The 24,947-nt window shown below is 45.8% G+C and overlaps 1 protein-coding gene across 5 annotated transcripts; it reads left to right on the forward strand.

Moving 5' to 3' along the window:
* Positions 1-47: 47 nt before the first annotated feature.
* Positions 48-24,659, forward strand: TCAF2 (TRPM8 channel associated factor 2). Of its 5 annotated transcripts, none has more exons than XM_074871962.1 (10): positions 48-634; positions 1,051-1,442; positions 6,630-6,705; positions 10,279-10,912; positions 13,238-14,208; positions 16,186-16,280; positions 17,283-17,496; positions 18,325-18,564; positions 20,400-20,737; positions 23,092-23,561. In XM_074871962.1, the coding sequence occupies exons 4-10, from the start codon at positions 10,296-10,298 to the stop codon at positions 23,113-23,115; spliced, it is 2,499 nt and encodes an 832-aa protein (XP_074728063.1). In that variant the 5' UTR covers positions 48-634; positions 1,051-1,442; positions 6,630-6,705; positions 10,279-10,295; the 3' UTR covers positions 23,116-23,561. The 5 variants fall into 5 exon arrangements, with proteins under 5 accessions (XP_074728063.1, XP_074728059.1, XP_074728060.1 ...); XM_074871958.1 differs by having other exon boundaries at positions 49-634; positions 23,435-24,659; XM_074871959.1 differs by having other exon boundaries at positions 49-634; positions 10,283-10,912; positions 23,435-24,659.
* The last annotated feature ends 288 nt before the right edge of the window (positions 24,660-24,947 follow it).

Genomic DNA, 24,947 nt, shown 5'->3' on the forward strand with positions numbered 1-24,947 from the left:
GAGGGACCGACCGAGAAGTTTCTAGAGAGGCGGCCGGGCTGCCGCAAAGCGCCCGGCAGTGCCAGGGCCCGGGGTGAAAGTGCGCGTCGCCCCTGGGGGCGGAGAAGACAGCGGTGCCGGGGAGGGGAGAGGCAAAACCGTCTGGCAGCGATAAGCGGCGACGGGGGAGGAAGAGGAGGAAGGAGAGTTTATTCCCGAGAAGAGGGGCAGGTGCGCCCACCTCTCACAGGTGGTGCAGGGGGGCCCGGCCCGGCAGCGAGGAGGAGCTGCCCTGCCCTGCCCTGCCCTGCCCTGCCCAGGGACTGTTTTACTCTAAGCTGTGTTTAGAGGAAAAGTCACCCTCCTGCCACCTCAGTACTAGGAGTCCTTTGCAGATGTGGGGGCTTGTTTTCTTTTTGCCCGCGCTGCGCTTGTGGATGATCACAGGAAAGGTGGTAGAATCGGGCAGGGAAGCGTCGTGCTGACAGCGAGCGTGCGGCCCGAGGAGCTCGGGCATCCCGTGGTTTACTGGGCTGCGGATCCCGTTAGAAACCCTGTGCTTGAAAACGGTTCGTTACCCTGGACCAGGAAAGGTGAAGACATGCTTAGGGCACAGAGCGTAAGCTCTGTGGCTTGCCCATCCATAACCATTGGGGTAAGTAGCACCATTTTGTGCCTCAACCTGCTGCTGGAACGTTTGGGGATGCATAAATAAATAGAGATGAATACTCTGAATATGAAGAGCATTAGTGCAAGTGTAGAGGAATTAGCAGACCAGGCTCTGGCCTTACTCGGCATCTGTGCAACCTCACGGGCTCTATGCTACTTTGGGCCAAATCATCGGCATCTTGCAATGATGTAAAATAAGACCAGGACCTTGTCATCATTTTTGGCATAAATAACTAAAGCAGAAGTGTTAAAACATGTTCAGCCTTCCAGTGCAAGCCATTAACAGCGGCTCCCTGGCCACCCCGTGCTTTGCACGCACCCAGCGTCAGGCGGCATCTTCCCGCAGCACCTTCCCAGCCCTTCTTGAACTTTCCTTTCCGCTCTCTTCTGCTTTCCCAACAGGTCCTGGGCGCTGGGCGGGCAGACTGACACTCAGCAGCCCCTCCTGCCTGCTACGCTTGCTCCTCCGTGCCATCAGCTCCAAAAAAGAGCTGGGACTGCATGACCCCGGCGACATCGTGCGCACCCCATGAGCAGCTGAGGACAGGACAGACGCCTTCTTGTGTGCCTTCTGCTTTTGCATCTTCAGCATGATGTTTGATCCTTCGGTAGCAAAACTAGTCACTGAAGGTAGAAGGAGAGCAGCTCACAGGCTGGTGTTCAGTGTTCTGGAGTTGCTTTTCCAAACTGCACTGCCGTCTCAGAGCATGGGCCTGTGCAATGCAGACCTCTAAGTTCAGCAGGGATCCCTGGAACAGCTGCAGAAGGCTTGCAGCAGTGTGTGGGTTTGCTCTGTGAGTATGCATGTTGCGTCTGTGCTGGCTCTGCATGCAACCTGGAGTTGTTCTGTGCCAGGATAAAGCTGCATCTGTGCACAGTGCACAATGACTCCAGCAGCCTTAGGTTGGCTCTGCCGATGCCAAGGGAAAGTGGTAGCAAAAGAGCCTAAGTAAAGAACCTGTAGTTCTTCCAGCAGATGGGTGAATTCTACAGGTTTCTCCTGGAAAAGAGCATGCTTTTCAACCCCAAACATACGCTTTCGTGCACCTTCAAACTAACTAGAGGGAAGGTGGAGTGGGAAAAGAAACTCCTGTGGTTTCTCAGTGCATTTGGTCTAGAAGGTTCTACCTGTTGTCAATTTGCAATTTAACATGGATGAGTTATTTGGTTGCAGATTAAATCTGTAGGAGGTACAAAGCTGGTTCTGTGCATAGACCCTAGACCCTGGTACACTGAGGAACACAGAGAGAAGCATCTAAGCTGGTTTTGGTCCAGCAGGTCTTGTCAGGGGAGGCACAGCAAAAACATGGGAGATACTATTTCATCTGTCCCCTGCCTAACGAGTCTGTATGGTAGTGAATTTACATTCTCCAGTCAGCACTAACACACAAGTTGCCTGCCCTCCCCATTCATCAGGTCTGACCTCTCTTCTCACCTAGATTTTCTAGTAATAAACCATCTATATGTTGGTTTAAAATAAGTTTTTGCTGGTCATCTGCCTTATGTTTGGCAATGAAGTTGCTGTTTGGGACTAGTACTTTTTCTGCTGTATGCTTAATAATCCAGCATTTGAAAATTGTAGTACGTAGAAATGGTGCCAAATTAGCTACAACTGCCAAACGTGCTAGAACCAAGTTTAGGAAAGTGATAAATAATAAAAAAGAAAGGAGATCTTTTAGTGGAGATCTCTTACAGGTGTTACATATCACATATATGTTCAGCCATTTCCTCGTTTTCAGCATAGCAGTGCAAACTTATGTAATTAATTTAAACCCACTACTGCAGGCTATGTCCCTTAGTAACTTTTCAAAGACTGCTTAAATATTGTTCAAGGGCCTTCCTTAGGGTGCAACAGACAGAAGGTAAAAGTGGACTGTACGTGGAGGGCTTTATGGAAAAGGGGGCAGAGCTACTAGAAAAAAGGCAGTGAGTGTTTCAGGTGATGTCAATGCCATAATGCTTTTGCAAGGGTATGTATGGGTGGAAGGCAGGTCAGAAGAGTCTCCCTTGTTTTTTAAGCCTCATTTTAAGCCTCTCTTAAGGCATGTTTATAGTACCACAGCACTGGAAAGGAGCCTTAGTGTCGTGTCAGGCCTGTTTTCAAGAAGATATGTGGTAGAAACAATTTTGAAATCAAAACCAGTAACTGAGCAAGGTGGGGAGAACACAAAGGAAAGATTTCAGAAGTTGTTGAGTACGCTTAGGGGAGGTGAAAGTGAAAATTTTGGCAATAGCTTCCAGGCAGAGTGAAAGACAAGTGAGATGACTGCCTTAAATAGCAGAGAGTAGCCTGGACAGTAAACTGTCCTGAAAAACAACTAATTTCAGCAAGAGTCTGGAACAGCCTCCCAGGACATGAAGCTGGTCTGCAATGTGCTAGATTTATGAATAGGTTTACATAAAGGCTTGCTAGAGATAACAAGGCTTGGATATAAACCATGAAAGATGGCTTAGGGCAACACAGCTCAGCTGTAGCTTTATTGACAGGTTCTGCACAGGCAAGGGTGAGATTTGGGGTGGCCTAGCCCAGTGAGAAGGAAGGGCCTTTGGGGTGCTGTCAAAGGGTCTAATTCCTGAGTATGTCACAGCGCAAGTGACTGTTGTGACAGGCTGGGGCCTGGGGGTTTAGGGGTTTGCTTGCCCAGTTGTGTGGGTTGGGCTGGGACTGCAGACTCATGTGAGCAGGGGATAAGGAGTGAGGAATGCAGGTCTGTACAAGCTCAGAGATGACAATGAGATAACAGCAAACAGAATAACCGAAAAGGGAACAACCCTGAATATTTATTTGTGATCGGAACGTGAACTGAACCCAAGCTCATCGTGAGCACGGGGTTCACCCTTGATTGGCTTGAAAGGGCCAAGCATGAGGCGTAAGAAAGGAATAAAGGCAGAAGCCACACACTCTGTCAGCTCGGACTCACTGCCAGCTGGCAGGTGGACTGACAGCCCAGCCATGGGCAGGAACACCAGGGAAGACAGTTCGACCCAGCGTGGCTCGAGCAGTGTGAAGACATTCCTGAGGAACCTAATACTGGAGGGATAGCTCAGAGGACACGGGCGAGAGCGAGAATTCATGCACCCATGTTATTTGAAATAAGGCCTTAAAGCATTGATCGATTGTAAGTATCTGTCTAGCTGCAGTAATGAAGAACTAAGTAACTTAGGGTTTTTTTGGCATATATATCTTCAGAGTGATTGCTTGGTTAGTCTCAGAGTCTGAAAGAAACCCCAGATGGTCCTCTGTCACACTGAGTTGGAAAAGAACATGATTTAAGAGATCAGGGATAGCTTGTAATACTTCTGCTTGTTGCATTATAAAATATAATGGTGCATGATGAGGAGGAAGCAAGGTTCAGTTTATGTGAATTTCACTTTTTTTTTTTTTTCTGCAGTAAGCACTGCTACCCTTGAAGTCCACAGTAGGGCACAAACCTTCATCAGTCTAACCCCGGGCTGTTAGTTTGTGTGACATGTCTGTGACAGGCTGTTAAGGATGTCAGTCGCTGCCCACCACCTGAGTTAATATCTGCCTGTTCTTCATTTTCAGCCTCAGGGTGCTGTCCCACTATCCCTGCCTTCCCTTGCTCCCCGGCAGTACATAGCAAACCAAGGCCTGTGCTGTCCTTTTAGTTCAGAAGGGATAAAGTTGTTATTTTTCCTCATCCTTTGCCACATCGCTGCAGACTATAGTAGATTGGCATGGTCCACATGCAAAGAGCATTAAGCCTCTTCTCTGTTCCTTTTCAAATGAAAACAGTGGTGTTACACTTATCCCCTGCTTTAGAACCTAGCAGCATTGAAAGGGAAATGATCTGAGCTGTTCTATAGCAGGCATGCCAATGAGACTCAACCCCTCCAGCGCCTTCATTGGAAAAGGGCCCTGTATCTGCAGTGCCAGAGGTTTCTGAGCTGCTCTGCTCCTTTTCGCCAACAGATGTCAACGCTTTTCTAAAACGACAGGCCGTAGGACTTGCATTTAGGCAAGTTCTCATTTTTTTAAAAATTATTTTCTAGTAAGGTTATGATTTCCTCTGTGCTGCTGCACGTTACTTTCTATTATTTGGTAATTTCATTATGTGGTATGTCCTGTCCTTTTTAGATCACAGATGGAGATTTTTAAAAAGGCTAAACAGCACTATTTTATAGACATCTCTTCTGATTCAGTGTATCCCTGTCTTCACTGATCATAGCCCATCAGCCTGCTTTCAGTTCATGGAAGTTAGTAAAATTAATTTTAATTAAGATGTTAATTACCTTTTGTACTGGGTCTGGCTGAGCCAGAATTGGTTTTCCCCTGTAGCAGCCCTCATGGTGCTGTGTTTTATGTTGGGAGCTGGCAGGGTGTTGATAGCACCCTGGTGTTGTGGCTACTGCTGAGTAGTGCTTACACAGCACCAAGGCTCTTTCTGACATTTTCCCCCCCCAGTGGGACAGGGTGGACAAGATCTTGGGAGGGGACACAACCAGGACAGCTGACCCCAACTGACCAAAGGGATATTCCAGACCATATGACGTCTGCTCAGTATAAAGCTGGGAGAAAGGAGGAAGGGGGTGGGGTCACCCTTGGTCCTCCGAGGCAACCACTAGGTGTATTGGAGCCCTGCTTCCTGAGAAGGCCCGACATCGCCTGTTCATGGGAAGTAGAGAATAATTCTGTTTTCTTTTTTTTGCTTCCGCGTGCGGACCTTTGCTTTGCTTTGCTTATATTAAAACTGCTTTTGGTTTACCCACAAGGGGTGTGTTTTTTTTCCTATCTTATTTTCTTTTCCTCTCTTTGCCCTGTTGAGAAAAAAAGGGGAAAGGGGGGGAAGTGATAGAGCGACTTGGTGGGTACCTGGCATTTAGCCAAGGTCAAACCACCACACCTTTCCAAATGCAAAATTATTTTAAAATACCCAGACAGATGTTAACAGTTGTTTTCATTTTGTTCTTTCCTTGCCTTATCTTTAAAAGCAATCAAGACTGCTGGACAGATGCATGTTTAGACATTCAGATTTTCTATTTCTTTGCATCCTGTTAGCCACTGAGTGTACCCTAATGTGTGCATGTTAACACCACCAGAAAGGATGGGCAATTCCTGGTTTTTTCCTTAAAACACAGCAGCATTTTGCAAGGTTCGGAAATTGTAGTGTTTTGTAATCTACTGCTGTAAAGTGCCGTATGAAATTAACACCAATAACAGTAATTACAGATGGTAATTGCCTGATTGATTCTGCTGCACTTTTACTAAAAAAAATTTCTGGTTGTTTTTATTTGTTTTCAATCTGTTTTCTAATTAAACACTGTAAGTGTAAAAAATAAAAACAAACACAGTAACTTCTTTTGGTAGTTGCTTTCTTGACCTAATTTTAAAGTTGTCATTAATTTACAACTTAGTTCTTCTTTGACTCTTTTTCCCTTTGATGTGTTTAGCTTTGTTTCTTTGGCTTTTGTTACTTTTGTTTCACTTTTGATGCCTTTTTTCCTAACTTTGTCTTTCCCATGCAAGCTTTCTTGCTTGGCTGCCTCCCACTTCTCCATCCCGCTTCTCCAGCAGTGTCAGGGGAAGTTCAGCTTGGACACTAGGAAAAGGTTCTTCACTGGGAGGGTGGTGGGTCACCAGAACAGGCTCCTCAGGGAAGTGCTCACACCACCAAGCCTGTCAGAGTTCAAGCAGCGTCTGAATGATGCTCTTAGTCATATGGTTTAGTTTTAGGTAGTTCTGCGAGGAGCAGGGAGTTGGGCTTGATGATCCTCATGGGTCCCTTCCAACTTGAGATATTTGATTCTATTATCTCCACTAGGTGCCTTCTTTTACCATAGTTTTGAGCAGTTCTTTAAGAAAGGTTGTTGTCCAAGTTTAGGTGTTGTATTCTCTTTTGCATGCAATCCATTGCAGCTGAATTTATTGCTTTATCTTGCCACCCTTCTTGCACATTTCTTGATCTTTACATTCTTTAGCCTACCCTACTGGTGGCTTCATGGTGCTTGTGCTTTCACAGGTGTTGAAAAGGGTGGAGAGGCATGCAGAACATACCCGAGGTGTTCAGTACTGAGAGTTGTCATCTCCATCTTCAGGTTAGTACAAATTTAACCCCATTCTCAGGTGGTTCAGCCTCACAGTTACTCTGGATGTTGTATGTATGTGAGCACACACTGGCTAAGGCCAAGTTCTTGATCCTCCAGCGGGGCAGAACTCGAGCACATTATTCCCCTAACAGCAGCACAGGCTCTCACTTTTATGCTTAAGCCAGTTCTAGAGCCCACTTACTCTTGCAGTGTAGACACTGCCTTTATTTAAAAGAATATGCCATAGAATTTTGAAGTACACTTGCAGTTTTAGTGTATATTAAATTTGCATCTGTTCTATGCAGCACACAAGTCATAGAATCACAAAATCACAGAATGGTTTGGGTTGGAAGGGACTTTCAATGATCATCTAGTTCAAACCTCCTGCCCTGCTGGGACATCTTTCACTAGGTCAGGTTGCTCATAGCCCCGTTCAACCTGACTTTGAACACTTCCACTGATGGGGCATCCACAGCTTCTCTGGGTAACCCGTTCCAGTGTCTCACCACTCTCATCATAAAAAAATTTCTTCCTTACATCCACTCTAAATCTACCCTCGTTCAGTTTAAAACCTTGTTAATGACAAACAGACATAATGAATATAATGAAATTTGTCTCTTCAACAAATGCTGAATGTCAGCATTCCTCTGCTTGCTCAGTTTGTTGGTAAATATGTTAAAAAGCAAGAGCCCGCCTACAGACTTTACTGCCTACAGACTTTGCAGCATACTTGGTGCTTGGTTACTATGCAGACAACTAGACTGTAAATCTGAAAGAGAGGAGAGGCTGGAAACCCCAAAAGTCCCCCCTATTTAGGAAGAGCAGCTGAATCCCTAGAAATTGTCTATCTCACTCACTTAGGCTGCCTGTGTTCTTAACAAGTGATCCACCCCAGTGGCTGTCCTGTGCCTTTTGTCCTGTTCCTCTCAGATATTGCACAATCCTGTACTTTTTACTCATGGAGATCCTCACAGGCTTTACAGGGACCTTAAAGACTCACCCCAAAGTGAGTGAGCGCTTGACACACAAAGTCTGTTCCCTTATTCACCCTTAGAGCCCCCCCATGTCCTCTGTCTCCCAGAAGTATTCTTCCTGAGTAGACCAGGGGTATTCCTTCCTTTGTACCACATCCCTTTTGTCTGCTGTGATGGCTTCTGGACAGCAGATGATGGAATCTTAAGTCTTCATTTAATGAAGCCCCAATACCTTCCCATTGCGTTTTTGTCCCTTTTCCAGAGCCAGAAGAAAGGCTAGGAGAGAATTAGTCATCTGGCAGGATTTATAAATGTATATTCCAATACCTACTCTCAATATTCTCAGCTCTGTGGGGAGTGGGAACTGTCTGGTGGTGAGAGGTAGAAGGGGCAGGAGGAAAGACAAGGAATCGAGAGGCTTTGACTTGTTCAAGACACTGTCACGGAGAATTTGCACTGCCACGTTAAGAAGGGAAGCAGCTAGGAACCAAGATCTCCCCCTTCCCTCTGTGTATGCCCAGATCTAGTAGTTGTTTCCTCCTAATTGACACGACGTACAGCTCTGCAGTTCCTGCAGTTCTTGTTAGACATGAGTGTTCTTTGTCCCTGCTGCGTCTTCTCTAGAAAGAGGAGTTTGCCTGTAGTTGTGTCTGCTCTGGGTCTAATGAGTACTCTTCCTTCCTTCTCTCCATGCTGAAATGGTTAATACAATGGAAATGGAGAAATTGTGATTACATAGAAATTGGGAATTCTGTTATATGGTGATAATTGCATTCAGTTAAGAGAGAGTTAAAATCCTTCCCAAGACAGCCACACCTTGTTCTGGGTTAATGCCAGGGAGCAGCCAACCTTTTATGGGTCCAGAGGATGTTAGCTTTCAAATCCTGTGATCAGAAGAACGGTGCAGGCTAAGAAGTAAGGGTCATTTTTTACTGAATTTACTTCAAACCTAGTCCTGAAGGGTAGTCCTCAGGTAGAATATGAGTTGTTGAAACTGTCCATCTGATTTTTCTCTCCCCTACACCACGGTCAGTGTGTCAGTATAGGTACATTAGTACCAAATCCTCAAAAGCCACCAGAAAAAAACTTTAGTATTTTCCCAAGTTGTTTTACTACTTTGTTGCATGATTCCTGGTAAAACAACCTAAACCACTCAGACCTCGTATTTGCTTTTAAATGTAGGACTTTCTCAAACCTGGGGAAACAAAGCTGGAATTCAGACTAAGCCAGCAAACAAGTGCTAAATTACTGGGAAATATGCTTTTTATCGTATGTTAATCAGCAGCTTTGACTCATAAATCATACAAAACCCAGCAGTGGAGTCTCATGAGAGTTTGGGTGAAAAACAGGAGCTTCCAGGCATGTCTAGAGGATAAGGAATGGGAATGATGCTGTCAATCAGGTTGCTGTTTCTGAGCACCCTGGGGCTTGTGACAAACCCAGATCAAGGATGCTGCTTCTCCAGGATTTCTCCATTTTCCTGTGTTTGCATGCTAAAGATTTGCTTTCAGGGTAGCCAAATATGAAATGTGTGTGAAGACCAGAGAACGCCGCTCAGTGTTGGCACGGGGTACTGGCAAGGAAAGGGCCAGGCCTGCCCCAGAGCAGCTCCTTCCCTTGCTGTAGGCGTTGTGCTCCAAGTCAGCCTTGTGAATCCTGAATGACAGGAACTGGGTGGGACTGGGTCATACTCTCTACCTCAAAACCTTCCTGTTTGAGAAGTCGCAGCTGCTCCACCTCAGCAGAAGATAATTTTTGGTGAAGAGCTAAGCCAAACTTTCAAACTGAGGGAGCCTAAATAGAGCACGTGTCACCCACAGACCTCAAAGAGCTTGGCAATCAAGGTCAGTACCACTCTCCTTACTTCGTAGATGGGAAAACAGGTGAAACAGAGCTGCGGAAAGGGGAAATAATTTCCTTGAGATCATGCGGCAGTTTGGATCAGGAAACTAGGGCATGAATCTCCTGTGCCCAGACCTGCTCTCCTAGGTACTGTGTGACTTTGACAGTTATTCCAGGGGAGCTGGTTGTCTCCATCATTTCTGCTGAATCTACTCCCCCTCACAGCACCTCCTAATACTGAGCAAGGGCTTATAGTGCCTAAACAGAGGTAGAAAAGTACAACTTGGGAATACCATCTTGCAGCAACTGTGTGTAGCTCTGTATGTATCCAGTTAGGAACTAAAATGTGAACTGCATGCTTGAATTGTGCCGTGTGTTGTGTTGATAAGGTCTTTTCATTTTCTGGCTATTTCCATGTAAATCACCTCTACCAGGCAAGTTCCTAGTAGACTTAATGGAGCCTCTGGCACCCTCCCTCTCCAAATAAATTGTTAATGGGAAAGTGAATGCCTTTATTTCCCTGTTCTCCACCATGATGCATAGCAGAATTTGTTGAAACAGTGACTTTCTTCTCCTCCATCATCTTGATATACTTGTCACTTCTGTTTAAATGGTAAATAGTGTGATAACAAAGCCACAAGCTTCCAGTGAATGATTCCTGTTTGGAGTTCCTACTAGACAACAGAGAAATGACTCCACAGGGTTGTTACAGCTGTTCTTTTTTGCTGAGCCATACTGTAATGAATGTTGGTCTTCTTTCCACCAGATAGGAGTGACCTGAAGATGAAACCCTCTGCCACCTATGAGCTGTTGGTGGATGGTGTTGGGCCGTGGGACTTCACTGGCAGTTTTGTTCCTTGTGAGCTGCTGCTTGTTGGAGAAGATGCCTACCCTGTGCTTGTGAGCTCTAAGAAGCAGGTTCTGATTGCTGTTTCACATTATGGGAAGGGCCGGATTGTGGTTGCTTCCCATGAGGGAATCTTGAAGGACTCCAAGTTTTCCCAGTTCCTCAGAAATGCTGTGGCGTGGCTCAAGCCTTCCCCTGAGGCGCTGGTTGGGGTCCATCCTCACCTGGACTCCCTCTCCCAGCTGCTGCTCATGGCTGGTGCCAAAGTGCAGGCTGGGGCAGAGCTCAGCCCCTCCCTGGGGGTGTACTGTATGGATGCCTATGACAGCACGAAGGCGAAAGACCTGGTTGACTTTGTAAAGCGAGGTGGAGGGCTGCTCATTGGTGGCCAGGCCTGGTACTGGGCTAGTCGACATGGCAAGGAGAAGGTGCTGTTTGAATTCCCTGGGAACCAGGTGACCAGCGTGGCTGGTGTGTACTTCACAGGAAACGCTGTGGAGAAAGGCATCTTCAAAGTCGCCAAGAAAATTCCCAAGATCCCATTAATTGTCCCGTGAGTATCTGATTTGCTCTCTGTTTAAACAACTGATGAGGTTATGTAGGTGAGGTTTTTATAGAAGATTCTTGAGGTGAGAGATGAGGATGATGATGAATGCTGGTTCTTTAATAGCCAGGATTGGATGCAACTGTTGTCTTCCAATTTAAGGGGCACCTTAATGCTGTTTGCAGTCAGAAAGAATGGTGTCTTTGACTGCTTCCAGGGCAGCTGAGCCAGGCCCGGGGAATTCATTCAAGGGGAAGGAAATAAGGGAAGCCATCTTTTAGAGCAGTCTGCCTGACCAGGTGTGCCTGAGTGCAACACACAGCAACACGGAACAGGAGGAGGATCTCCTCTCCCTCTCCCCACATGTGTGTACGTTCAGGGCAACTTTCCCACAGTTCAAAACCAGGCTGGAGATGGAGCACCAGGCCAGCCCTCTGGGCCAGGCTCTGGCTGGCAGCTGCTAAACCTGTTTGGCCTGTTACTTGCAGAAATTCACCTTCTGCAAGTGAAACCCTGGGGCTGGCGAGAGCTGAGGAGAGGCGAGTGCCACCCTCCCTTCTCAGCTTCTGTGCCCACAGGCTGTGGGCAGGAAATCTCCATGCTCCCAGTTTGTTTGGGATTCCAGCCTGGCCCTTTGGGTCCTGAAGCAGCAGGTGTAAAACTCAGGGCTGTTGTAACTCACATCGCACAGCTGACCAGGCAGCAAAATCCTAGGTATTGCTCTGCCATCTTCCTCCACCTCCCCTTGCCAGCGGGTGTGCCAGGCTGTGCCTTGCACCACTTTCTGCTGAGTTACACAAGGTGCATCGGGTTTTCTGAGAAGCATGAGTGCTGCTGTGTTTCCTCTGTGTGGCACCTTCATTCCACTGCGGTGAAAGCTGCGACAATTACAACAAAATTCCCTGCAAGTCTTTCCTTCACAGTCTTTTATTTGTGGATAAATAATACTATATTTCTAGCATTTTCAAACAAATAATTACATTTGGTACTTTCTGGATGCTCAGTTTGTTTCCCAATAAACATAGTAGAAATCTCTGCTGTTGAATTCAGTGAAGTGTTTAGGACACAGCTAACAAATGAAGTTACTTAATAAAATTCTCTGACCAATTCTTATTCCCACCTGCATTGCACAGGTATGTTCCCACCGCCTCATGCACAGTGCATGGAAGAGGGAGAGGAATGGAGAATTCAGCAGAGAAAAATTACATAGCAATTAACAAGTTTTTAAATGGTGACTAAGGGTGAATTATACCTTGTTTAGGGTACTTTTGTGGTGGTTTTGATTGGATCCAGAGCCACAGAGAAATTTAGATACGTTATTTCTGTGCAACACAACAGCTTTGTGCATCTGGGCCTTCCTGCTTAACCCACAGAGAATCAGACTGCAGTCTGAGGCAGGTGCTGTGCCATATGCCTGAGCACATACTCTGTGTGACAAAGGGTTACAGTAAATTAATAATCAAAGGAGAGCTGCAGATTTAATTCCTGTCCTATGGGTGTGCAGAAGGGCAGCATCATTTACTCTTACTGAGTTGGCTGCACTGGCCACATAACAACAGATTCTTTCCAGGTGTTGGGGGAAAACTGTGTTTGGCAGAACCAGGAGAAAGTGTAGACAAAGCAAACAAGAGTAATTCAATATGTCTTACTCCACAGTGACATATAGGAGTTATATGGAAATAGCAGAGATAAGAGAGCTTTGCACAGTATAATCTCTTTATACTGTGGAGACTGACTAATGGTAATGTGAGGACCATGTGTTAGGGCTCTGATTCAACTTTTAGTTACTCATTATTGGTCTAGCTGTGTGTCTGCCTGTCCATCTAGCCTATCTGGCCTAGCTACCATTTCTTCAGTTCTCAAGAGTGGCAGAGGCTGGGAGAAGATACAGAGACATCTTTTGGGCTTGCCTAGCTGATAATGACTAGGGTGGGGTAAATGGAGAAAGTTTCTGTTATAGGAGATGTGCTAATTCCCACATCATCTGCAGCTTAAAAAATGTGAAAGGTCTTAATGATTTTTGAGTTTCTGCAATGTATTTAGATTTTCAAGTGGCTTTTCAAAGTCAGAAGTCTAGAAACTTCATTTTGACCATCTTTCTCTCCTTTTGTTTTAAATGGGTCCTGAGATTCTTACAAGATTTGCTTGGCTGCAAAAGCTGAGGCTTTAAAAAGAGAAGAATTAGGTATTGATGGATTTTTTTTTTTAAATTAAAGAACTGACAACATGATGTACTAGAATGAGGGAGGAAGAAGAAGCAGGGATGGACAAAGTGACCTTTTGTGCAAAGGATTCTGGGGTGGGAGCTAACCTGGACCTCTCTTGGTTCTGCAGGCACCAGGCCAACCTCAGTCTTGACGCTGAGTTTCTCCTGCGTGGTGTGTCAGAGCTGGATTTGGTGACAGGGGGCATACCCTCCATCTTACTAGTGCATGGTGTGCTCTCCTTCCCGCTCTGCCTGGACAGCTCGCACCGCTGCCTCTTAGCTGCAGCACGCTACGGCCAGGGCCGTGTTGTGGTGGCAACCCACGAGAGCCAGCTGTTCTCCCCAAAGCTGGCCAGATTCCTGCTCAATGCTGTCCGCTGGCTGGATGCTGGGAGGAAGGGGCTGGTGGGTGTGGATGCCAGCCTGAAGAAACTGTGTAGCCTCCTCTCTCAGGAAGAGGTGAAGTCGCAGGTGTCCCAGCTGACAGGTGACCTCAGCGTGTACTGCTGCTCTTCTTACAGCGACAGAGAGGCAGAGAGGGTTCACGCTTTCGTGGCAGAGGGAGGTGGCCTACTGATTGGAGGACAGGCCTGGTACTGGTCTTCCCAGAACCGTGGCAAAGCTGCTGTGGCAAAATATCCCGGCAACAAAATCCTGAACCGGTTTGGGCTGAGCATTCTGGGGCAGAGCATCCAGGCAGCTAAGCACCTGCCCGTGGGATCTGAGGAGCACTACCACTTCCGCAAGGCGCTCGCTCTTTTCAACAGGCATGTAGACAAGCATGAGGAGCTCAAAGCCCCCTTGAAGGACTGGCTGCAAAGGCTAGCACAAGACTGCGCTGCTTTTCTGCACATCCCAGCCCACGACTGCCCTGCATACGCCTCGCTCCACCGCATCCTGACCAAAGTGCTTCAGAGAAGCGGGATCCCACACGTCAGCAGGCACTGCCCTGTCAAGAGCAACTCCAAAGAGGCAGTTCTTCTCTGCATGGCGACCGAGCTGTCCCTCACCATGACGGACAGTGCAGCCCTAGTGCAAAAATCTGCTGCTGGGGTCTGTGCCCTCCCTGTCACTGTGGAAATTGATGGCACAAACCCAGGTGAGGAGTCTATCTCCCTTCCTCTTGAGGCATCCTGGTGCTGGGATCGCTGGGGCACCCGGCCTCAGTGTGCATGTGTCTGTGTATGTCTGAACGTGGGCACAGATGTGAAATTTCACTGTGGACTTGTGAGGAGGCTCACCTCTGTGTAGTGGCAGACAGGCTCCTTTTGTGGCCAGCCCTGATTTCAGCCCACTGAATCACCCCACAAAAATCCTGCTTCCTTGCTGTTGGCACACAGGGGCTTGGGGAAGAACCACCTAACAGCGGTGCCTGGGGGTACTTGCACAGCACAATGGCTTTGGCAAGAAAGCTTCCTTGAAAAACCCTGGGCTCTACACTGCAGGTGGTTGTTGCCATAGTTGTGCTGATACAATGCCTATTGGGGCCATCCTACTAAGAGGTAGGAGTTAGGCACAAAAGGGTTATATTCTATCTAGATAATTTCAGCCTCAGTGTCAACAACTTGTGTCAGCACAGTTGATGGAGTGAAGGTCTGGTTTTGGGAGTGAAAACAAGAGTCTAGAAGCATGGTGGGAACTTACTGGGCTGACACCACCACTGAAACCAAGGTACTTGGTAATTACACCCTGAATGATTTGGCTAAGATTAGGCCTTGTATCTGTAAAACCTTGTTGAGATTCCTGCTCACAGCTAATATGTTTAAACTCCAGGTTAAATTCTGCTAGTAAGGTGTTATCCCCTGGGCAGATTAATCTTGATTTTTTTGTATTAGAATATGATTGAGAGGAGTTGTTTCCAAAGTCTTCTGTTGAGATAAAGGAGACTGTTCTGGAGCGGTGATGTCTGAGTGCAGAGGATATGCAGAGAGAAAAGTTGTGGAGTAACTGCTCACTGGTTTTAACACTAATGAGTCAGGACAAAAGAGGAAAATTGTTAGGGTTGGCTGAACGGAATGCATTGGATCAAACACAGTATTTTGTTTGACCGGAAATATTCAGAATTTGTGTAATTTCACATAAACAAGAAAGAAATGCTAGCAAATCCTGAACACTAGTTCTAAACTGCCTTTGGTGCATGTTCAGCAAAACTGAGATGAATTGGTGAAACATTGTGATATGGTCTAATTAGCATTTTTCCTTGGATTAGGTTTTGCTTGACAAAACTGACCCTGCTTTCTTGAAGGACAGGAAAGGTTCTAAGTTGGGATGCTTTATGACAGTTCATCTCTTTTAGGACTTTTGCTGGTTGTATTGAAATATGCTTGAGTAAACTTTATGTCAGAGTGGATTTTGCCTGATCAGTACAGTGGAGATGGGTCAGTTTTGCACTGGGTATCACAAGTGTTTAGAGATCTGGGCAGAGGAGACTTGTGTTTCCATGGGAAAACTGTCTAGAAACATGCTGAAGTATAGTGGTGTTTTGGGGTACCCATCTTACAGTTACATCTAGCTGTCTACATCTACATCTAGACTGTGCTTTTAGGCTTTTCATAACTTCAGTCAGCTAGAAATGGGAATTCCTGTGGGCCCCAGCTTGTGCTGGACCAGTCAATAAGGAAAAATCCACTGTCACTCTCAGTCTGTTATTTAGGAAATGTTTTATGACTATTACAATTTCAGCTGCGTTTAATACCGCTACAGTATGCACCTCTTATGAGGGTGTTAGGGTAAGAGGATCTGAGTGGAGGTGGTGTTGGGGGTTTTGGTTTCTTTTTTTTTTTTCTTATTATTTTTAAAAGATACTAGTAAACACATTTAGGCTTGGCATCTCCAGAAGTTCAAATTTGGGTGGGATTGCTTGCTAATGGTGTGATGATCTTGTTCACGCTGCTACCCTACTGCTTTATAACTGTATTTCTGACAGGTTGGGAGAAATGTGAGACAGTTCTGGGAGTGTAGAGCAAGGGAAAAGAACATGATGGAAGATTCTTGTGTTGCAGCTTGAAATCTCCGGAATCTGTATCAGGCCAAAGAAGTGCTTGACTGATTAGGACTGTGTTCTCTTGCCTTTTAGGTGAGACAGCCTGGAGGAGTACAGGACTCTACCTCCCTGAAGGGCACACAGCGGTTATAACATTCCCTTGCCTGGTGGTCGGTGCTGGTCTGAAGGTAAGCTGTCTCTAATTCGGCTTCTGTTTAGTATTTGTCAGGTGAGCACTCAAAAATAGCACGGAGAAGGGTTTTCTCCTTACTGGTTTTGCTGCCTTTTCAGTCCTTTCCTACTGCTGCCACCCTGTGGCACTTCCCATGCATTGTCATAATTTTTCAGCTTGTTTCTCACTCTGTTCTGTTACATTCCTCTTATTTCTGTGTGCTGGCGGGATAACTGAGTGTGGCTGCTGCCTGAAGGCAGCTGTATTTGTTTTGTTATCGTGTAAAGAGAACGGATCAAGGTGATTTTCAGACCCGAGATAAGAACTTGGGACCTTCTATGCTCCAAACTTAGTTCTGTGTCTCCAGATCTCTCATAAGGTACTTTCACAGCCCTATCACTATTGCTCATGTAGATGTATCCAGATCAGATATAAACTAGTTACTTGGGATCCTGTTCTCTGCAAAGTATGAAGCAGGTTACCTGCTTGGATAATTTTTGCAGTGAGCTCCCTGCAACTGAAATCAAAGTTAACTCAGGTGTTTCTGTCTCATCCTGCAGCCACACGCTGTCTGGTTTACTGTACGAGGACCGAGGAAGAGGCACAATAAAAGAAGCCAGGAGTGATCATATCTCTCCAGCTCACATGTAACAGGATGTGACTTTGATGCTGGTGAAAGGTCAAGGAACGATCAATGCAAATACAGTGCAGTGAAAAAAGTCACTGCGGTACCCTGAACTGCTGGTGAAGGATGTAGTTGAGCCAGTCATAATGGGAGTATGGCTGTAAGACTGTGAGACAGGGATAGCACTGAACTTCACCAGCTTTTTTTCACTGTATTTACTGCTTCTGGTCACCACAGACTGAAAACTTGAACTAGGCTGGGGTCAGAAGGCTGCTTCTGTGTGCGAACCCTGCAGGGACAGTGCTGCTGCAGACGGCTCAGGGTGTTGTGGTTGGTCTGCCAGGTCATACTTGGAGCCCTCTGACCAGCTGTTCTCACCCTTCTGTTTGCCAGGTGCAGATTGGGTGTCACACAGATGACCTCTCTCACGCCACAGAGCTGAAGCGGGCCCCAGTGGTAATACGCACCTGTGAGATTGCCTGCCAGAAACAGTCTATTTCCTGCCTCTGGGGTGGCCTCGTTTACATCGTAGTACCAGCAAGGAGTGTCCTGGGAAAAGTGCCCATCACGGTAGAAGGGGCAGTCAGAGCTCCTTTCTTCAAGCTCGGTAGGTTTGTTTACCTTGGTGCCTTTCTCCTCAGTGCTGCTCACAGATGCTGCTATCCCTGTGACAGAAAGAAAAGATGGTCCTGTGCTTAGGAACACCTTAGAAATGGCTCGGTTTAGGAATACCCAGATTTAGTTTCCTTGCTTTGTTGTCCTCGTGGATTCTGGGTAAGTCACTCTGTGCCTGCTATGTGGCAGGAGGTAGGTGAAAGAGCTATCACAAAATGGGCAGGGTTTGTCCAAACCAACATTTCTTGGAGGTTGGAGTTGTCATTTCCGAGGGAAACCGTTGTGTTGGAGGGAGACAAGCTGACAAAGCCTTCCACTCTGCCTGCTTTACTGTGCCCCCCTATGGCCATCTCCAGCCCCTACAGTAAATCGCTGCTGAATTTCCCATCTTTGTCAGTTCCTCTTCTCTTTCTGTATGCAATTTCTTCTTGCTCTTCTGTCAAACTGAACAAAACCTGGGTTGTTACATGAAACAGCAAATCTCTGCTGGAGAAGAAGAAATGAGATCATCAAGAGGTGCTGGAGAAACCCAATGCTTCTTGTTCTCAGATGGAAAACAGGGATCTGTTCTTGCTGTGCTGCTACTCTGGTATATGCTAGTCCTTTTCTGTCTGTTTTCCATCTGTTAAAGAGCGTGAGGAGACTTCCCAAGCACAGGATGAGGACTAACTAGTTAACAGCCACCACCCCCAGTCACACAACTACCACATACTGTTTTCCAAGAGAATTCCATGACTGTGGTCTCTTTCCCCAGCTTGTCCTCTGGGAGTGTGTTCAAAAGTCAGAGCTGTGCTTAACCGATTTTCTGCTGTTGATGTAGGGGAGACCTGTGAAAACCAGTGGAAGGCCTGTATCCGGCACTACCCTGCTCCCTGGGCAGAACTGGCTGTTGAGAATCTCATCCTGACGGTGCCGTCTGACAGCATCCGCCATATGGAGAACCCACAGCCTCTGCTTACCCTGTGGAATGAGATCATGGTGGCAATAAGCAAACTGGCAGCCATACCAACAAAGTTCCCAAGGCCAGAGAGGATTGTAACAGATGTCCAGATCTCATGTGGTAGGTACTTTGCCATATGGCCTTCTCAAGGGCTAAAAGACAAGTGACCTCTAGCAGCAATGTCTGTTCCTTCAAGATTATTTTGCTAAAACCAGGCTGGAAACATATGTAAGGTGTTAAATGACTGCGACCCTTGCATAATTGTGAGCTACTCCAGGATGGAAACACAGTAAAGCAGCGCTTAAAAAAACATATTGACCCTTTCAGATGCCTCCCTGCTCTCAAAACTGGTGTTGTCTCACTCAGCTGTTCTTCTGCCTGGGTGTGTTAAGAGGCAGAGCTGCTGACTGCAGTGGCTTTGGCTCTCACCCTCCCTTCTGAATGCACTGCAGAGTCAGTACAGCTGGGAGACAGTGACCTGATTTCTATTTTTTCCCTGCCTCAGCCACACGACTGTTCTCATGCATTCAGTGACACTTGTTAAACCTGTGTGTGCCTGCCTGCTGGAGATGAGCTCCACAAAGATTATTGTGGGCGAAGCTTAGCCTGAAAAGATGTGTGCCCGAGATGATGGCAATGGAGCAGTAGAACCAGTGTCACTACCAAAGCTCATGAATGTGTAGTTTTGCAGCGGATGCTCTCCCACCTCAGCTTTTCCAGTTTTGGACTGCGTGCATTTGATCTAGAGTCAAATTATATTGTAAATGTGGAGCTTATATACAATTAATACAAGTTTTGTTCAGTTGTTTTTCAAAATAGACTGGTTAAATTCATCATCCCACAATGAGACAAGGGCTTGGCATGAACCCTGATGTCCTAAACCTTTGCTAAGCCACATGGAAAGAATTTGTTGCACATCTTGGGAGTGTTAGACTCTGCTATCCTGAGCAAATGCCAGTTAAAAAGATCATAGTCTGCAGACATAAAATTCCCTTCTGTTATGGGTGGACTAAATGGTTTCACTTGCATTTCTGGACCAGAACTTTCTGGGTGCCAGTGACTGCTAAATGCATGCATCCCTCTTATTAAAAAAGAGAGAGCTCAAGACCTTAAATAGTTCCTGCAGGAAGGGGTTTGCCATTCATGTTCTCCAACTTGAGTAGTCTACAGCCTTAGTGTTCAGTCAAAGCCAGTTGTGTAGGCTCCCTACATAGTGAGTGTAAAGGGCTGCTTATCCCCTGCTACAATAGGTGTTTGAATTCAGGGATGTGACTCTTGCATGAAGTTTTGGGAATCTTCAAGAATAAGGACAAATCAGCGTTGAAGACACCAAGGATACATAAGTAAAATCTCTTGCAGCACAAAATTCTTGCCTAGCATGGTACTGGGAAGTTGTTTATAGAATAGCTATCCTGTGAGGTTAAAAACAGGCTTAAGCATGACAAGCTTTGCAGCCCTTAAGCATGACAAACTGTGACTTCCATTGTGTCTCATCCATACTGCTGGGTGCTGGAGTGCAGACCTGCAGTATCCACACTCTACATAGGAAGACTCCAGCTCTGCCAGGGTGCTGAATCACATTATTGCTGTGCTCGGTTTATGAGAGTTCAGGTGTATTCTGGGTAATGGTCAGGCTTTTTCCCTCATCCTAAAATCTCAACCTCAATCCAACCATCACTGTATGCTTATGCATAAAAAGGGAAAGCAGGCAAAACTGTGCTTAACTGATTGTTCAGTACTACCTTTACACTGCTTATTTGACTATTTCTTAAAGTGAAACTTGTAGTATTTCCTTATCTCACAAAGGGAAATATTTGTCATTCATGGTAATAACAGTGTGGTTTGTGAGATGGAGGAAAGGCACTAGAGAAAGGGAAAAAAAAACCACAGTCACATGTCTAAGAGGCACACAGGTGAGCACTTATGACATGCGTTGGTACCTGTCTTTCCTGCAGGCTGGATGCATGCTGGCTACCCCATCATGGGCCACCTCGATTCTGTGAAGGAGATGTTAGACATGAAGCACATGCGAACTACTGGTCTTTGGGGTCCTGTCCATGAGCTGGGACACAACCAACAGCAGCAAGCATGGGAGTTTCCCCCTCATACCACAGAGGCCACCTGCAACCTCTGGTCTGTCTATGTTCATGAGAAGGTGCTGGGGATTCCCCGGCATAAAGCCCATGAGGCACTTAGGTCACAGTGTCGGGAGGAAAGGATAAGAGAATATCTGAAGAAAGGCGCTCAGCTAAAGGACTGGGAGGTGTGGACTGCTCTGGAGACATACCTACAGGTAACTGGGAAAAGCTGGTGTATTCTTAGTGCAGAAGGATGTCTGCAGCCTGGTGACAGTAGCTGTCATGCTTTGTGAGTGTTTGCTTACAATCTGGGTTCATCTTGGGTCCAGAAAGCACCTGAGAGGTATACAGACAGAGCATCTAATCCTGATGTCTCCTGAAAACCTTCCTTTGTCAGACTTGGGTTTATCCCCCCCGGGGAGAGAGCTTAGTGCAATATCTTTCTCCCTAGGAGAAAAACAGGAACTGCTTCTTGTTACACAGCATGGGAGAAGGGTGATCAAACTTGGGCACAGCTCTTTAATCTGCTGCAGATTTCCTGTGGGACATTGGGCTAGTTGGCAAAAAAAAAAAAGCCCTTGGCATTGTAAAGTGTCTAGAAGAGCCAGAACCCATGAATTACATGGCTCAGCTCCTCTTTACAAAACACAACAGAGAGAGGGGTGTTCGTGTCGGCTAATGCACTGAGTGGAGCCAGTGTAGTCCATCAAGTGGCAAGGGGACGGGTTCAGCTTATCCTCCTGCACATGTAACTGGATCCCTCACTGTGGCCAAGACTCTAAATCATGAACCCTGTCCTAGACTAAAGTGCATTCTCTTGGGAAGCATACGAGAGAGATTCTTCCCTTCCCCCTTTCCCTTAATCCTCATAGCAGCTAGTAGTCTAATGGAGAGAGCACTCAACCTGGTTTTAACTGGGCACTGTAAGGTAAATGTCCATTATGATGGCTTAAGCTACTGACTTGTGAGGTGAGTATCCCTCAACCCGCTTGTTTGTGAACTCTCACATCTTACATGAACAAGAAAATATTTATTGGGGAAGTGTTGATCTTGATTTTTCCACATCCCAGAGAAGTGCCTGTATCATCAAGCTGAAGAATCAACCTGTTTTTGCTGGTGCAACAAATATCAAAATAGTTATACAGAGTGGAACAGTTTCAAAAAGGGAAATTCTCCCACACTACCTTACCAGTTTGGCCACTGCCCCACTGCCTCACCCACACCCTATAGGCTGGGATCACCCACCTCCTGTCTGGCTACTGACAGGACAGCTGAGATAAATCTGACATGAAAGAACAATTACAATTCTGTCTATATACTGTCACTATTACAGCCATAGTGGGTTTTTTTCTCCTATGGAACGGTCTCCACATTCTTTTGAGACCCACATTTGGCTGCCATTTAGACACTTTTCATATTCCTTCAATCCAGGAAGTCTTCAGCCTTCTTCAGGCCTGTTTAGGATCAATTCCTCTCTGGTTCTTACACTTCCATGTCCTGATGGAGCATACCATCTCTCAGAGTCCAGCCTGGATACCCATTTACCTCTCCAGAGTGGTCACTAACGGCCGTATCACAGTTCTTGCAAAAAAAGAGTATAAAACAATTAGAAAATCAGTTAATTGGCTCAAGAGATGTACAGATTTAAATGGAACAACAAAACTCCTGTCTAAACTGTTCTGTCTCCACCTCCTCACTGCTTGCCTTGGAGTAAAGCCAGAGCCCCCAAGGTTCTGTCTAGACTAGGAGAAAGAAGCACTTGCAGTGTGCTCCAGGGTGCTGGTTCCTCCAGTTATCCAGGATGTGCCACAGTTCACCCACACAAGTACCTGTGTTTTCTTCCTATAGGAAACTGGTGGCAGGGGAGAGAACAGACAGTTTTCACTGTGGACGTGTTGTGACAAGGAGTTGGGAAGTGTCTGGGATGGATACTTGAACTCGGGGTTGAGGAGATGCTCCTGCATTCTGCAGTTCAGACATAACCTAACATGGTGTGGAGCCTCCTCCAGTATATGTTGGCTTACTGCTTTTGACCTGGCACAAAACCAGACCCCTTCGCCTCCCACCTTCCACTCAGCCTCCTCATGGCTCTCCAACCCTCTCACAAAAAGATACTGCCTAGTCCATAGCTAGTCTCAGCACCAGGAGTTCCCATATCAGTAGGGGATTATTAAAGGTAGATAATCTGCCTGTTTATTCTGTCTAATGTAGAAGTGCTCTTTCCTGCTTAGCTGTTCCAGCATGATGGAGGATTTGTGGAATGCAATTAATGTCAATCTGTTTAGTATCAGAAAGCGAGATGTAGGTCATGGCTTGGTAAAGAACTATGGATGTTGAGTAGACATTCTGCATCCTGTCATGCTGTTGTTCCAAGTCAGCTCTTCATATTAACCTCATCTTGAGCAACAGCTTAGGTTTCCCATCCCTCTTTAAACTCATTACTCATGCAACAGCAGTTATTCTATCTGATTCCCTTTTGTTCTCATTCCTAGCCAAAGCATGCCCTGCTCACAATCTTTCTTTCCTGTTTTCTTATTATTCCTTGTTCTCCTGTGCTCCTTCTTTCCAGGTTTTCTGTCAGTGTCCTCTCTGAAGCTTTTTCACTGCACAAGAAGCTTTCCTCTGCCCAAAGCAGCAGCTTGTATAGTAGGTTGCTGACATTTCTGGCTGCTCCCAATGCATCTTTCATCTCTGTTTGTTTTGGGAGGCCATTGTAATGGAAATGTGTATTTTCCTGTACTCTAGTGCTGTAAGTTGTGCTCCAAAGCCTGGAAGTTGAATGCCTTCATCTAACCTTATATTCACTCTTAAAAGACACTGCAGAAACCTATGGAATTTTCTATTGCTTGTGACACAGAAATAATGCCAGTGAAATGAGAACTTCATTGTTCTTACACTATATCCTTTATCAGTTACAGGAAGGGTTTGGTTGGGACCCCTTCATCCACCTTTTCTCTGACTACCAGAAAATGTCCACCATCCCAAAAGACAACCCTTCTAAGATGAACTTGTGGGCACGGAAGTTTTCTCAGCAGGTGAATAAGAACTTGGCTCCATTTTTTACAGCCTGGGGATGGCCTATCAAGAAAGAGCTGTCTGGGGAACTGTCCTCTTTACCCAGCTGGGAACAGGACCCAATGAGATCCTATAGACCATGAAGGAAAAATATCTAAACCTTGATTCACATACTAGCTATGGGCTATCTTTTCCTCATTGTGTGCTGCATGGTAGCTCACTGGGTGCTTAGCTTACACTGAATTCTTTAGATTCTTGCTGTCAATGTCGGTCAACCCGAACAGAAATTCCACAGAAACTTGTGTGCAGATCAGCAACCATCTAAGCCAGCTTCTGAAGAGTTAAATAATGAATGAGGTTTGTTCTGGGTTCTTCACCTCAGGAGGAATGTAATGCTGATTGGATTTAGTTCCTGCAGAACCTTTCTCTGATGAAGTAGAACTTTTCAGGGTGGAGCAGTCACTGAAGCCATTTCAAGGACAATACCAATAGAATATGGATCTTTAAAGCAAATAGTAGCCTCCACAATGTTGTATTCTTCAGTTATAATCTCAGTAACATGTCTTTCACTATGGTTTTGGTTACCCTAAAATCCCTAGTTTTTAATCACTCTAAGGATGCAGAACTTCCACACCTGCTCTCATGGAAGTGACCTTATAATGCTTATATAATACATAGCTGATACTGAAATGCTGTAGATTTCTTCCTGCCTTGTAAGACTGTGTGACCCAATGTCCAGCTTTATGTCAATAAGTCAATTATTAGCTGTCACTCTTACCATAGCCTGACAGCAAGATACATGCTATGCAAGATGGGAGAGTAGCAAAGAGGTGACTTGATTGTAGGCAGTAATGGCTTAACTCATGGACTCATCAAAGGTTGAAAAATAGGCACTGTCATGACAGCGTGAGGGAGCAGAGAAGAGGAAGACAACAGTTCATCAAGACAGAGGACCAGCCTTTTCCAAGGAGCAACAGAAGTTAATGTTCCTCCCACCTCATTCATAACTGCTTGGCTATTACGGGGGCTGGCAAGCATGTTAATGCTTAGCCTAATAGCATACCAGTCCCAACCCATTCCTTGTGTATCAGCAATAAATAAAGCAATCATTGTGGAGTTGCAGGTTGTGTATGTGGTCCTACTTTCATATCTCTCTGCCTAGTAAAAAAAAGCCTAAATAGAATGACCCAAAGATTTGTTACAGCCGCCCTTCGTTTTTGTTCTGACTTGGATGTGGTTCTGATTTCCCTGTGATTCATTGGCCCGATATTTTGCTTTGTCTTTTAAACTTTCTTTCCATTCTTATTCACTACTAGTATGAGTTGTTCTTCCAATAAATAAATGCAGAGGCTAACCGTAGCTTAGACAGTGTTTCTGTACTGGTTTGGTCCTGGTTTGGGGATTCAGAAG

This window comes from Strix uralensis, chromosome 5 (assembly GCF_047716275.1).
Source record: "Strix uralensis isolate ZFMK-TIS-50842 chromosome 5, bStrUra1, whole genome shotgun sequence".
NCBI lineage: Eukaryota > Metazoa > Chordata > Aves > Strigiformes > Strigidae > Strix > Strix uralensis.

Excerpts from the sequence above, each read along its gene's own strand:
- TCAF2 (XM_074871958.1), top strand. The coding sequence starts at position 10,296 with ATGAAACCCTCTGCCACCTATGAGCTGTTGGTGGATGGTGTTGGGCCG. Across the intron at positions 16,281-17,282 it reads TGGTCGGTGCTGGTCTGAAG|GTGCAGATTGGGTGTCACAC; the intron begins GTAAGCTGTCTC and ends TCTGTTTGCCAG. Across the intron at positions 20,738-23,434 it reads CTCTGGAGACATACCTACAG|TTACAGGAAGGGTTTGGTTG; the intron begins GTAACTGGGAAA and ends ATCCTTTATCAG.